This window comes from Helobdella robusta (assembly GCF_000326865.2).
Source record: "Helobdella robusta unplaced genomic scaffold HELROscaffold_1, whole genome shotgun sequence".
In the NCBI taxonomy this organism is placed as follows: Eukaryota; Metazoa; Annelida; class Clitellata; order Rhynchobdellida; family Glossiphoniidae; genus Helobdella; species Helobdella robusta.
The window spans coordinates 839,622-852,975 of NW_008703570.1; the positions used below are offsets into that span (position 1 = coordinate 839,622).

A 13,354-nucleotide genomic window follows, 5' to 3' on the forward strand; every position below is an offset into this window, starting at 1 on the left:
CATGTCATGTTTGTTCTATTTTTCAATTTTTACGAACTTCCGATGCACTTCCTAGCCAGTTGAAAGTTTTAGAGTAGGCATACTTTGAGATAAGCTATCCAACAAACGTTCAACAAATTTTAACGACCAATAAAAAAATTTCAATATAAAAAATGGTTTTTTAATTTTTTAATGTTATTTATTGTGTATGTGGGAACATTTCATAGGAAACATGAAATAAAAAAATTGTGTAAAATATAAAACGACCACCTAAGCTTGAAACACATTAATGAAACAAGTCCCCAAATTTTATTTTGAGAAACTTTTTTCATCGAAAAGAATAAGTAGGAACAGACCATAAACTTGGAGAGAAACAGCCCAACTGATGGATTGGTTGTATGCATTGATGCACGTGTAAGTTCCCGCGGAATCCAGTGACACATTCTTAATGACCAAACTACTTGCACTTCCTGAGTTGATCGGTTGTCCTAAGAAGTTCATTTAAAATATAAGATGAAAAATTAACTTGAAATATAAAAGTGAAGATACTTCGATTCAACAACTAAATGGAAGAGTTTAGAAACAAAAACTTACAAGTGGCGCCATAAATTGTCGAAAAAGTTGAGAGTCGTCCAGTTCGCCCATAAACATTCGAAATAAACAAAAATGAAACTATAAATAAGAAGCAAATATATCAACACGACTTTAATCCTTTAAGACTTTATTACAACTTTATTACAATTTTCATAGTTCATAGGAAATATTTAATGTACTTTCTCAAATGTTATGCAAATTAAAAACCACAAAATCAAAATATATAAAATTTATTGCAAAAAAAAACCATAGCCAAATAACACATTCTTAGGAAAAATATAAAATAGAATAGAGTATGTACAAATATGTACCCATGTTCGAATGATGTGCCAAAAACATTTCAACAAACTGACAAGTGGGGTTTGGACGTGGAGTTTTCCAAAATGGGTTTTTTTGAAATAAAACATTCAGTCAACCCGTCACCTCAAGTTGAACTGATTTCAATTGAAACGATTGTCCTCAGTTGTATAAATATTATAAAGCATAAATAAAATTCATTAAACAAAATAAATAAAAAAATTTTCACAGTGAAATGTTATCCAACCAATTTCAAAAAATTAAAATAAGAAAAATTAATAAATAAATAAATTAACTAATCAATCAATTAAGACAAGCATATAATGCAAAATTTAATCCTTAGAATTACAACACTGACTAAGAAAATAACGCTTAGGAATCAGAATGAACAGATGTAAGCTTTGTAGCCAGCGCAGTGGCTGGCAATTAAAGTGGGAGTGACAAAGTGAAGTGAGCAACGTGTGATGAGGACAACTGCATGCATGAAAAGTCAAACGTTTAAAGAATTTAATAACGAATGAATGAAACGCTACCTTCTTTAAACCAGAGTGAATGTGAAAATGACCAAAGGCACTGAAGGTTCACATCAGTATTTATTAACGCATCGACCACACTCCTGCCACTCAGCAGAGTTGGAGCATCTGTCAAATCATTTCGTATCACTATATTCACAATTATTTCAATTAATTAAATAAATAATTACTTAATATAATTAAATAATCTTAGTAGCAATAATACCTACAATTCAGAGAGGTAGCCAACGGGGAACTTTGGGGCTAAACCCCTCCCTACTAGAAATTTGAAAAATATCTAAAAAAATTTCAATTTAAAATTGTTTCAGTCTCTCCAACAATAACAACATTTGGCAAAAGTATTCAAAATGTTGTTTTTAACATGGGGTAAAGTACCCAAGGCCTCCACAGAAACCGTTTAAACTATACCATTGACATAACTTATAAAAAGAGCTGTTGGTCGTGCAACAGGAAAATACAGATCAGTTCTTGTTGCTATCAAACCAACGGAGCAAACGAACAGAATGCTGAAACGACAGATGCATTTCAGATCTATTTATTTCTAAGGAAAAAAATTACTAGTTTTAGAGTCACTCACATCACAGGCTGGGTTTGAAAAAATAACCAGACGGTGCATCAAATTTATACCAGCAGACTGACAATCATTGAAAAGTGCAAAATCAGCGGTTTTACTTTCATTGTATACCTGAGAAGGTTGCTGTACGAAGTTGGAGAGCAGGAGTCTTCTGTGAAAATATCTGGATATCACCTCAAATATTGGACTATTGCCGTGACATTAATTTAAAGAGAAAACTAGAAAAGGTTTAGAAAAAAGAATCAATCAGCTGAATGGAACAGGCGAGCAGAAATAAAACTGTGGTATTTAGGAAAAAAAGATCCTTATGAAGAGCTGACAATATAAGGCGAGGTAATTGAAGACGCTCTAGAGTCGGTCCGGTCCACCTTGGAAGCTAACCACATGAAATAACAATTTCATTCATGATACAATGAGAAGAAAACAACAATGTAGAGCAAGCAACAAGAACATTTGCCTGATTCAACAAAATTTAGAAACGATCAGACATGAGCCTAAGAACTGCAGTAAAAATATTTTTAAAATAAGCCTTCCATGTACTGTTATATGTATGTGAGGCCTTAAAGGTAGAAGTTAAAAAAATGCAATCGACACATACTGCACAACCAAAAACCACAAATCAGAAAATGAATGGAAGATAGTGTTTTTAAAATATATGATAATTGACCGCATTCAATTGCAAGAAATCTTCGCCTATCACATACAATGTACGGTGCGCTGTTTCACGTGTGTGATTGCGATTTATCTGAAAAATATTGAAGGGATAATTGTAACAAAAAATAAATAAATAAAAATAAATAAATTTCAAACAGTGAGCAAAAGAAAACTGGTCATATTTAATTGCTCGATATAATCATGCTTGCCAGAGTTAGTGGAAAGCACCAAAAAACGTTGGAAACCTAATCTAATGGAGATTTCAACTTTAACAATGCACTCTACAACAACACAAGTATTTTCACAAAATGATGTTTTTTAAATGAAATAAACGGATTACAAGTGAGGGCGCATGTACGAACATTTACAGCAAGCGCACATCAGCGCAACTTGCAGGTTATTTTGGTTTTCTGAAAACTTTTCAAACTTGAATAAACACTTCATACACTAGAGAGATGTACATAAAGATTTGAACCATCGTACAAATAATGCTGTCTAGACCAATACAGTGAACGGTGAACCAATTTATGGAGCGGCGTTAAAAATAAAATAAAATTAATAAAAGGAAGAAGTATATATACAACCTTGTTTTTTGCTTGCACCGTCGCCCACGCGAACTATTGTAGTGGTACTCAACTGACCCAGCACATTTGATGCTTCACAAGTATACAAACCAGCATCATCATCAACCACTTGTAATATGTGCAAACTCTTCCAGCTCGGTTGAAAAATTCTATTTAAATAAACGTTTATTAAATCATCAAACACAAAATTGGTTCATAACTCTATTTTCGCTGATTTTGACCCAAAAAACTCGATTTCAACAAATTGTTAGGGCAAAAATCTGGTTCAAAATACTTTAAACCAATAACTATCTAATAAAACAGCTCTATTTAAATGATGTGCACAAATGCCAATATGTTATGTCACTATATTAAAATTTCTCTTACGAGGGAAACAAATCAAAAAACATCAAGTTCGGGTTTTGCTTCAAACTTTTTTCATATTTAACCCTATTGAAAATCTAATTACAGCCAAATAACTAGATCAGAACGTTACCCAGTCATCTTTGATAAACTACAATTTTTAACTCAGCTAAATATGGCTGCATCGGATTTCAATCAACATTGCTACCGTTATCGCCATCATGTCGGCCCAACACGGTTTTAAATATGATAGAGAAAAGAGAAACGTATGATCACTCCAACACTGGGAAGCAAACGGATCCAAATCGTTTAAACTGTAATAAACTGGCCTAGCAGACAGCCACGTAAGACCCGTTTGCAGTTGCATAAAAGACAAAAAGAAGTAGTTACCAAATCAATTGGTCACTTGATGGGACTTAGATTGTTTGGCTGTTGTGGCTTCTTACCCAATCAGTCGTTTACGGAGCTCAGTGAATAAAACGATGTCAGAAACGGTTCGTTCATCGAAGTTGTTAATAAAAGTAAAAAAAAGCTAATCAATTTTTGAAAACTGTGAGTTAAAGGATGTGAATTGCTGGAGATGAGGAGAGCGTGCATGCAGGCAGCATTGCAAGTTGTTGCATCAAAAAAACGATAGAGATACACAAATCAATCAATCAACCTTCGTTTAGCGTTCAGAGACCCAGTTTCCCGAGGTAGAACGTTGTTTTCTTTGCCATCAACTTTTTGCGCCAAATTAGACGATCAGTTGTATCCATTTCATTTAAATTTAGAGCTTTCATGTCTTGCTCAATTGTTTGCGACCAGGACTTCTTTGGACGGCCTTTGGGACGAGTGCCAGGTACTTCAACATCTGCAAGAGAAGTTATGGCACTGTTTCTACTTCGTTTGACATGACCAAACCACCGCAGACGGTGTTGCCGGCATTCGTCCTTTATATCATCTAAACCAGAACGACGCAGGATTTTGGTAGAATAGATGTGGTCCTTCAGACTAATTCGTTGCATCCATCGATGTCGGTTCGTTGACGTATCACAGATTTATAAAGTCTTGATCGTAGTGGTAGTGGGATGTCACGAACGGCAGCTTCAGCTGTTCCAGTACAATCCAGAACATCCCCTAGATATTGAAACGATGTGACTTTCTCTACCTTAATGGCTTCAAAAACATTGCTATTTCAAATTTGTTATTGTGGAATGATGCAAGCAAGACAAACAAAATTGAACACTTTAGATAAAGTACCAATTATTTTTGAAGTACCAATTATTTTTGAGATAGAGATACACAAAGAAATCAATTATACAAAAAGCTATTGGATCAGCACCAAGAGAAACTTTAGTCAGTAAATAAGACTCACAGAAATGTGTATACATCTGATCTGATAACATATTAATAATGTATTGAAAATGGTGAAAAATTACCAAATCTGTAAAGAATAAAAATAAACAGAAGTTAAAAACATTGTTTTCTACACAAATAATTTGAAAAACCATCATAAAAATACGGTTGAAATATTGAAAGACCGAAACAGAAATTAATCAAAGCTGAAAATGAAGTGATATTTTTTAATAACCGCATGTACAACAGTCTCAACTCTAATTATATATATATCCTGTCCTGCACATAACATATATATACATATATATATATATATATATATATATATATTGTCAGAATTATGAAATAATGCTGACTAAAAATACTGCAAAATTTTCAACGCGAAATTTATTCACTCGATAGGGGGCATGGTGCAAGTTAATTTACTCGATAGGTGATGACGATTTTCTTTGTTTTGCAATTTAGATGACGTCATAAATTATTACAAATTATTTTAAAATTTAATTAATACTTTTTCTGATTAATTGGACATGCCTTGTAAATTTTTATATTTTAAAACACCCGAAACAAAATCTAATTTTGCCTTGATAAGGAAGGGTGTGAAAAGAGTGAGACGGGGGGTTGACTAGTGAGGCAGCTTCGAATAATCAGTGCCTCTTCTGGTCCCTAAGAGACTTAACGCGTGATCCTATGCTCATTGGCATAGTTTCAGAAACGTCTTAAGTTCTCAAAGAGTCAGCCTTGGGTTCACCAGTTAGGCAGCTTCGAGTAATCAGTGCCTGTTCTGGTATCTAAGAGACTTAACGCGTGATTCTATGCTCATTGGCATAGTTTCAGAAACGTCTTAAGTTCTCAAAAGTGGATTTAGTACGAGACTCTATGCTCATTGGCATAGTTTCGCACGCGTACTAGAGTCACACAATTTGTTTCCAGTGTTGTTCTGACTCTTGTTGTTTTGTGTTGGTCGTGCGAAAGCCGATCAGACTCGACGGCCCAGTGAAAACAGGCCAGGGTTGTGCGAAAGCCGACCGACTGACTGACAGGCCCAGTGAAAACAGGCCCTTGGTCGTGCGAAAGCCGATCAGACTTGACGGCCCAGTGAAAACAGGCCAAGGTTGTGCGAAAGCCGACCGACTCACAGACAGGCCCAGTGAAAACAGGCCTTGGGTTCTGTGAAAACGAATCCGCCTCCTTCTTTTGTTTCTTGTGCTATTTGTCGACCTAGGGTTCTTTGCTGGATTCTATACTCATTGGTATAGTTTCACACGCAGCTTGCAATTTCCATAGGCTCCGATTTTTGTTAATCATTTTTTTTATTTCTTGGGGTTGTATCGACATCACCATCGGATACACACGTCGAGGTTTTACGATTAAACGGCAAGAAACATTTCCCAAGTTGAAGACCCCAACAAGAAGAGTTCTAATTCCTGTATTCCAGTTTGTTCATTGACATTTACATTATTATAGAGTTCATTAGTTCAATTCCTTTTATTTATTTCCGTCGATTAATAAAATTGTTATCGAATATTTTTACGCGTTCGTGTGTTACTCAGTAAAATCATATAATTCGAAAAAGCCCAGTGCCACACATGACTGGTCGAACTCACGATAAAAATATACACAAAAATTATTGTCGGACCATACAAAAATTCCCTGAGAAAGATAGAGGAGGAGATTACCTCACACCACCAGCTGTTTTAATTGTTTTCATTTTATAAATTTTCCGACAATTAGCGCCCAACTTGGGGCTTTGTCATCCTTTAAAAATCTCCTCATTTTTATTATTATTATAAAATCGCCTCATTCATATTATTTTATTTAAAATTTCCGACAATATATATATATATATATATATATATATATATATATTTACAATATTCTATAAATTCTACCGTATGTTTGGCGTTAATATGTTTGTAGTTCGTTTTTTCGATTTTTCTCACTAAAGTTTTTTAGTGAACGTTTAGTTTATTAAAATTCAAAAAAAACTTATTTTTCGAATTCATGCTGCAAATAAGGCCATATTTCGATTCAAGTGACAAGCATCATATTCTTCTTTTTCACTTTGTTCAAGTGACAAAGAAGAATATGATGCTATCGATGAAGAAAAGGAGACCAAAGAAGATGACCAGCCAATAAAGAAACCTGGCACCTAATTCGCATCAAAGTTCAATTTTACAACACCAAAGTTAATTTTTACAACGTCAAAGTTAATTTTGACAAAGTCAATATTTCCCTATATATACAGCAAGGAGCACTGACGATATATATATATTATCTATTTATATCAAATTTTCAGATTGATATCATAAATAGTCAAAAAAATGGAAGCCACAAATCACATGAGGAAGTTAGAAAGGATAAAGATAGGGATAACATAGAATTAAAATAATTTAATTTTAAAAGCTAGTAAATTATAATTTCAGTGTAATATAAACTTGGAAAATGATGTAGGGACATTATAAATAGTTATTTAAGTGGTTTGAAAACTTTCTTATCACAAACGATAAACGAACCTTGATTCATTAAGATCAATAAGTCTTTTTCCGTCTTTCAGCCAAATAGTTTGAGGATCTGGGACAGCGTGTATTTCACATTCTAATAATATATTTCTTTTGAGTGAAATGCTTATCTCTTTGTAATTATTTTTCAAGCTCAAATCTGTTCATGATTGTTTAAAAAAAAATTATAATAATCAATTAGTTCCATTAATTTGAAATAAACCAATTAATTTTTGATCAACCGTTGAAAATTTAAGTTAATATATTTGGATCAGCCAATTTATATCTATCATTAAAAAACTAGAGACCCGTTTGAAATTATTTGAAAAAATAACGATCAGGTTTCTTACTAACATTTTACTAACTAATATCTACCATTGCCTCTTTCTCTCTCTCTCTTCTTCTCTCTCGCTCTCTTTCTTTCATTTTTTTTAAGAATATAATCACTATTATTAAATCTTCAGCCAAGTATTTGAAAAAACATCTATCAGAGGTTTTTTTTCAACAAGTTAACATGTATTATTATCATACTACAAGCTGTTTAAGTAAATCTGTTTAATTCACTGACCATCCTGATATAAAATATTCTTATTGGAAAAATTTAAAACATATTGAATGTAAAGTTTAAAACTTGAATTGGAATAAAATTTAATGAATTAAAGGTTCATGACCATCACCAAGTCCTACATCAATGATGACGAATTCCCCACAATCAAAAGCATTAAAAAATGTTTTAAAAAAGTGTTTGCCCTCTTTCAGTCATCTAATCAATAATAGGACTGACTATTTGTCCTACAGTTAACTGTTTAACCAAATTATGTTCAAATGTAAAGAGCATTTAATTACCCATTCAATTAAATGTTAAATGATGTGCTTAGCAAAATGTCTCTGAATATCAGTTAAATACCACTACTAAACATCAACTTAAATATTTAATATCAAATAGCACTCTAAATATCAGTTAACAAAATTTTTAACTGATATTTAGAGTAAAGACAGATGCGCGAAAGTCATATTTCGATGTTAACTGGCATCGTTTGTCATCTCTTTATCACAAATCAAATTTAGGTGCAAAGTGAAGATGGTGATGCCATCATAATGATAAAAATAATATATTTATAACCTGCAATTTTTACTTTAGCAGGTGGGCTCATGATGTCTCCCTTGGAAAAGCTAACTACACAGAAATATTCACCCTCATCAGCTTTTTCAAAGTCATCAAATTTTAAGGTACCGTCCTGTAGTACGTGATGTCTTTTGGAATGTACAATTTCAACACTATAATTATTGCCATTTTTCATCCAGTAAACAGAAAAAGGATTTCCCTTGACATCAATAGTGAAAACTGAACAGTAAATAAAAAATTCTTTATTTGGCAAAGCTATTACATCAATAGGTGAAGAAGTAAACGTAATGTTAAATGATGAAGTTCTTTCCTTGATGTTATCACCTGAAAAAATATTTTTACTTCGTTTGAAAAAAAACACACACACATATATATATATAAATATATATTTTTTTAGTATTGTATGAATTATATTATATAATATATATATAATAATAATAGTATAAAATATGGTCTCCTTTCAATATATATATATATATATATATATATATATATATATATATATATATAATATAATAATATACATACTTACATACATACAATTCTGTATGTAGGACGTAGGTATACATACTTACATTGCATACATACAGAATTGTATCAATTCTACCGTATTGTTGGCATTAATCAATTTAAAGTTTGTCTTTTCAATTTTCCTTACTAAAATATTCTGGAAATTGTTCAATTAATTGAAAATAGAATTATTATCCAAGTTCATCTTGAGAATTTAATAAAACTGTTGTTTTCCAAATTCATCATGCAGATAAGGCCTTATTTCGATTTTTCACAAATCATCTTCAGTGCAGGTTTGGTTTATAGTTTCTTTAAACAAAACCAAGTTAGTTCTTTAGCATTGGTGCTCTCAATGGATTATGTTTTGTAACCGTTGCTTATTAGTGTACTCGCACGGCTTGAGCAGATACATGAACTTACGTTAAAGTGAAACGGGGTAATTTTTCGACCCGCATTTTTAGCGCGCTGCTTTTAAGCATGCGACGACGCAAAAAAAATTACAAAACACGGTGATGCATTTTTTTAATTTTTTGCTATTGCGTTGACGTATAATGTCATAATTGGAATTAATTAACTTTTAAAAGATTTGTTATCATTAATATATGGTTTTTTGTTGTTGTCATTCACTTTTCTCCGATTTCTACGCGCCTTCATTTTGGCCATTTTCAAGCAGGTTAGCTTCGAATTATTTTTTAAGCACATCGAATTTTTTTTTATATTTTACAAAAATAAGCATTTATTCATCTAAATTTGAAAATTGAGGCTGTTTGAGGGTGCCGCCGGTATTTAAAAAGAACATTGAATAGCCCTACCTTGTCCCATACCTTCAATGCATTTTTTAGTGTTGATGATTATAAATCATGCTATAACTTTTGAACTAAATGAAGCACATCAAATTTTTTAATTTAAATAGTTTTCATCCATTGCTCAAAATCCATTTATCAATACCAAGGTTATACTTCAACAACATTACTTGAAATTTTTATAAAAATCAATTTGATCACTGAAAAACAGCTTTGAAGTTCCTGGTAAACTGATGTCTACCATGCACGACTTTGGCATTGATGATAAATTATGCTATAATTTTTGAACTAAAGGGAACACATCAAATTTTTTAATTTTAATAGTTTTCTGTAACATTCAACAACATTCTGTAAAATTTTTATAAGTCAATTTGGTTGCCGATACTGAAAAACAGCTTTGAAGTTCCTGCTGTAAAAATTAAATGGGGTAGCCTAATATATTTATGATTATAAGTCATTGTCTGCGATTATAAAATTTGATTTTTTAAAATCTACTTCCATATTTAAGCATGTCTCAGATTCAAAAAATTGAAGCAATGGATGTTCTGAAAAGTTATGTGGAAGAGAATTTCGCCAACCCATCAATACCATTGAAGAATGGTTTTATTTATTACTTGGTCATAAAAGAAAAAGAAAAAATCCAAAATGGATAGCAGTTGGGCAAGAATTAAAAACCTAACATTTTCATTTCAATAATAATTTTAAATATTTATTAAATAGCATTAAAATTCAGGCCAAATTATTAACAATCATAACAAAATATTAACAGAGATTGGAACAAATTGGTTGAATATATGAATAGCCCATTTCATATTTAGCCAATTGAACCTTCAAATAAATCCAATCAAACAATCAAAAACATTGCAAAAATTGTTACATAAAGAATAATTCATTTAAAAAATATAGAAAAGTTATTTCAGGTTTGACCATAGGTTTCAAACAAAACATTGCCAGTTTGAAAGCACAAAATGATGTTTTGAGGAGTTTGGCATCCAGAGAAAGTCATCAGTCAACTCATGGAAAGCAAAATTCTATCAGGAAAGAGGAAAAGGGAAGGCAAATTTTTTTGATCGTTATTTACCTAAAAAATTAAAAAATATTAAATTGAGCAGAGCTCAAATAATAAGACATAAAAACAGGTTAATAGAAAATTATAAATCTGAAATAAAAAAGCAAATTAATGAAATTGAATCACAGAAAAAGAAGCTAAACAATGCTCAACCAAATAACAATTAAAAAATTAAATAACAATTAAAATTAAAAAAGTTCACCATTTGACAAATTTGATTTTGGGAGAAGATGAAGAAAGTTCAAAACAAGTCAATCCTAAAGTTGAAAATGTTTACGTAACATTTTTCAGAAAAGCAGTGTATAGCGCACTTTTGCAAAATGTTACAGATAAACATCCTACCTCGGGAGAACTGGGTCTCTGGACACTAAACAATGATTGATTGATTGATATTACAGTTAAAAGCATTGGGCATATTTTGCAATATTATAGCCCAACTGTTCATGAATTGTCATTGACCAATGTTTCACATCCTTTCAATAAAGAACGAATGGCTTATGAGCTTGGTGTTCTTGCTGAGGTTGGTGAATTACTGTATAATTGTGCCTCTGCTACTTTGGCACATGACGCTACCACTGTTGCTGGGAAACATATAGTTGAAATTCACTTCTGCCTCTCTCCCATGCAAGTTTGTTGTCAACAGCCGTTGACTATGCAAATCATATACATTCATGCATTAAAAATGTTGTTTAATGCATTGCCGGTCCCGCATGTAAAAAGTCATTTTCTTAGCAAATTCAAATGCTATCTGACTGATTGTGCACCTGTAAATAATCGTGTCTATCAACTGTTAAAAGATGAATTAGAAATTAATTTTGAAACAATTGTATTGCATTGTTCATCCTTTAGAAACGGTTGCAACTGAAAGTATGAAATGTTTTATGGAATATGACAAGAAACTAGGTTTGACACGCAACACAAGAATTTTTGGCTCAGCTCTATCATTCTTGCACGTCTCTCTAAACATCGGTAATTTTTTGGAATGATTTTATTTACTAAGTTTAATTTTTTTTAAATTAAAAAAAATTATTGCAGATACAGTCAAAAGGGGGATCCTTGTGTATTTAAAGCATTTTTAAGAGTAAACAATATTGTAACAAGTAAGTTTTTGAGGTATGTAGGCAACAGGTTTCTTGTCATATTTCATATGGGTGTTGTTGCTGTAGGATATGAACATCTGCTTCATTCATTCTTGAAAGGGTAACTTGTTTATTTGTAATTTTGAATGTTCATGAATAAACTTTAGACAATAGCATATTGAATAATTGTAACAACTTGATTGTAACAATTAATTAATTGTAACAACAGCATCTTGTAACAACAAGAATGATTTGACTAAATGATTATATGAAAAAATAAATAAAAACAAAAAATGACGCAGCTTCAAACTCTAGGCTTACTCGGAAAATTTATGACTGGACTATGGATGTCTGCAATATATGGAAATGTCCAGAAAAGTTCAAACCTTGAATTGGTAAAACTAAATGATACACATGATATATGTTTTATTTCACTCAAAACCACAATCTATTATTATGACCTACAGGTTCCTGCATTCAAATTAGCAGTTGAAAACTTGAACAAAATGCAACAAGATCCTCAAAATATTTTTTCAGTTAAATGTGATGTATTTGGAGGAAGCTTGGAAGAGGATGAAGTTTTTCAGTCATTGATCACTTCAAGATATGATAACAAGCTTCTAATTTCCATTTTCTCTTCTCTAGTTCAGGTAGCCTTGTGATCAGCACACACTGCACAATATAAAATATATGCCAGTAACCTAATTTTTTTTAATGTCACAGGTGGCATTACTTGTTGTTGAAAGACAGATGAACAGTTATCTTACTAGAGCTCTCTCAAATCCTATTTCTTATTCATCATTATATATAGTGTTAGTGAACTCTTCTTCAGCACCTACTCATATTATGCATGCTGAAAGAATGCTTGGTATGACAGATTATTTTATTCATAATGCACCTATTATCACCACAGGTTTTCTGGACTCTAAAGTTTGGGCTAAAGCAAATCACACTTTGGAATGGCTGGATTGCAAAGCACAGGATGTACAGAAAGTCATGATACAGTTTGCGATAAGGAAAAATGAAATGAGAAGAAAAATTTGTCGAAACATGGAACAAAGGGCAGATGGCAGTATCTTGCTGAGATGCAAAGCAACAAAAAAGAATGAAGAAAAAGCAAGGAAGAATACAGAACATGCTATTCTTGAGTTGTTGGTCAATAATTGATCAGTTGATCATCCATTATTTGTCAACCTTGAGAAAGAGCATAAAGGTTTTTGAATAAAATTTTGAACTATGAAGATTTGGCAGGTGAGTTGATAAGTCACAAATGGGATCTGGAAGATAATTCATGTACGTACTTTGAACGTATACAGGAATAAAAAAAAAGATATTTTTATTATCAGCTATTGGTGTGTGAATGAAGGAGAT

General features: G+C 32.0%; 2 protein-coding genes across 2 annotated transcripts; one reads left to right on the forward strand and one right to left on the reverse strand.

Annotated features, from left to right (window-relative positions):
- Nucleotides 1-288: 288 nt before the first annotated feature.
- HELRODRAFT_158385 (hypothetical protein) lies at nt 289-9,695 on the reverse strand (the record flags this gene model as incomplete). The annotated part of the gene is made up of 7 exons (XM_009010471.1): nt 289-467; nt 1,404-1,532; nt 3,216-3,364; nt 5,841-6,065; nt 7,412-7,556; nt 8,520-8,846; nt 9,608-9,695. The coding sequence occupies 7 exons, from the start codon at nt 9,693-9,695 to the stop codon at nt 289-291; spliced, it is 1,242 nt and encodes a 413-aa protein (XP_009008719.1).
- Nucleotides 9,696-10,344: 649 nt separating this feature from the next.
- Nucleotides 10,345-13,150, forward strand: HELRODRAFT_158386 (hypothetical protein; the record flags this gene model as incomplete). The annotated part of the gene is made up of 5 exons (XM_009010472.1): nt 10,345-10,435; nt 11,390-11,532; nt 12,451-12,633; nt 12,795; nt 12,897-13,150. 5 exons carry the CDS (start codon nt 10,345-10,347, stop codon nt 13,148-13,150), a joined length of 672 nt encoding a protein of 223 aa, XP_009008720.1.
- Nucleotides 13,151-13,354: the final 204 nt, after the last annotated feature.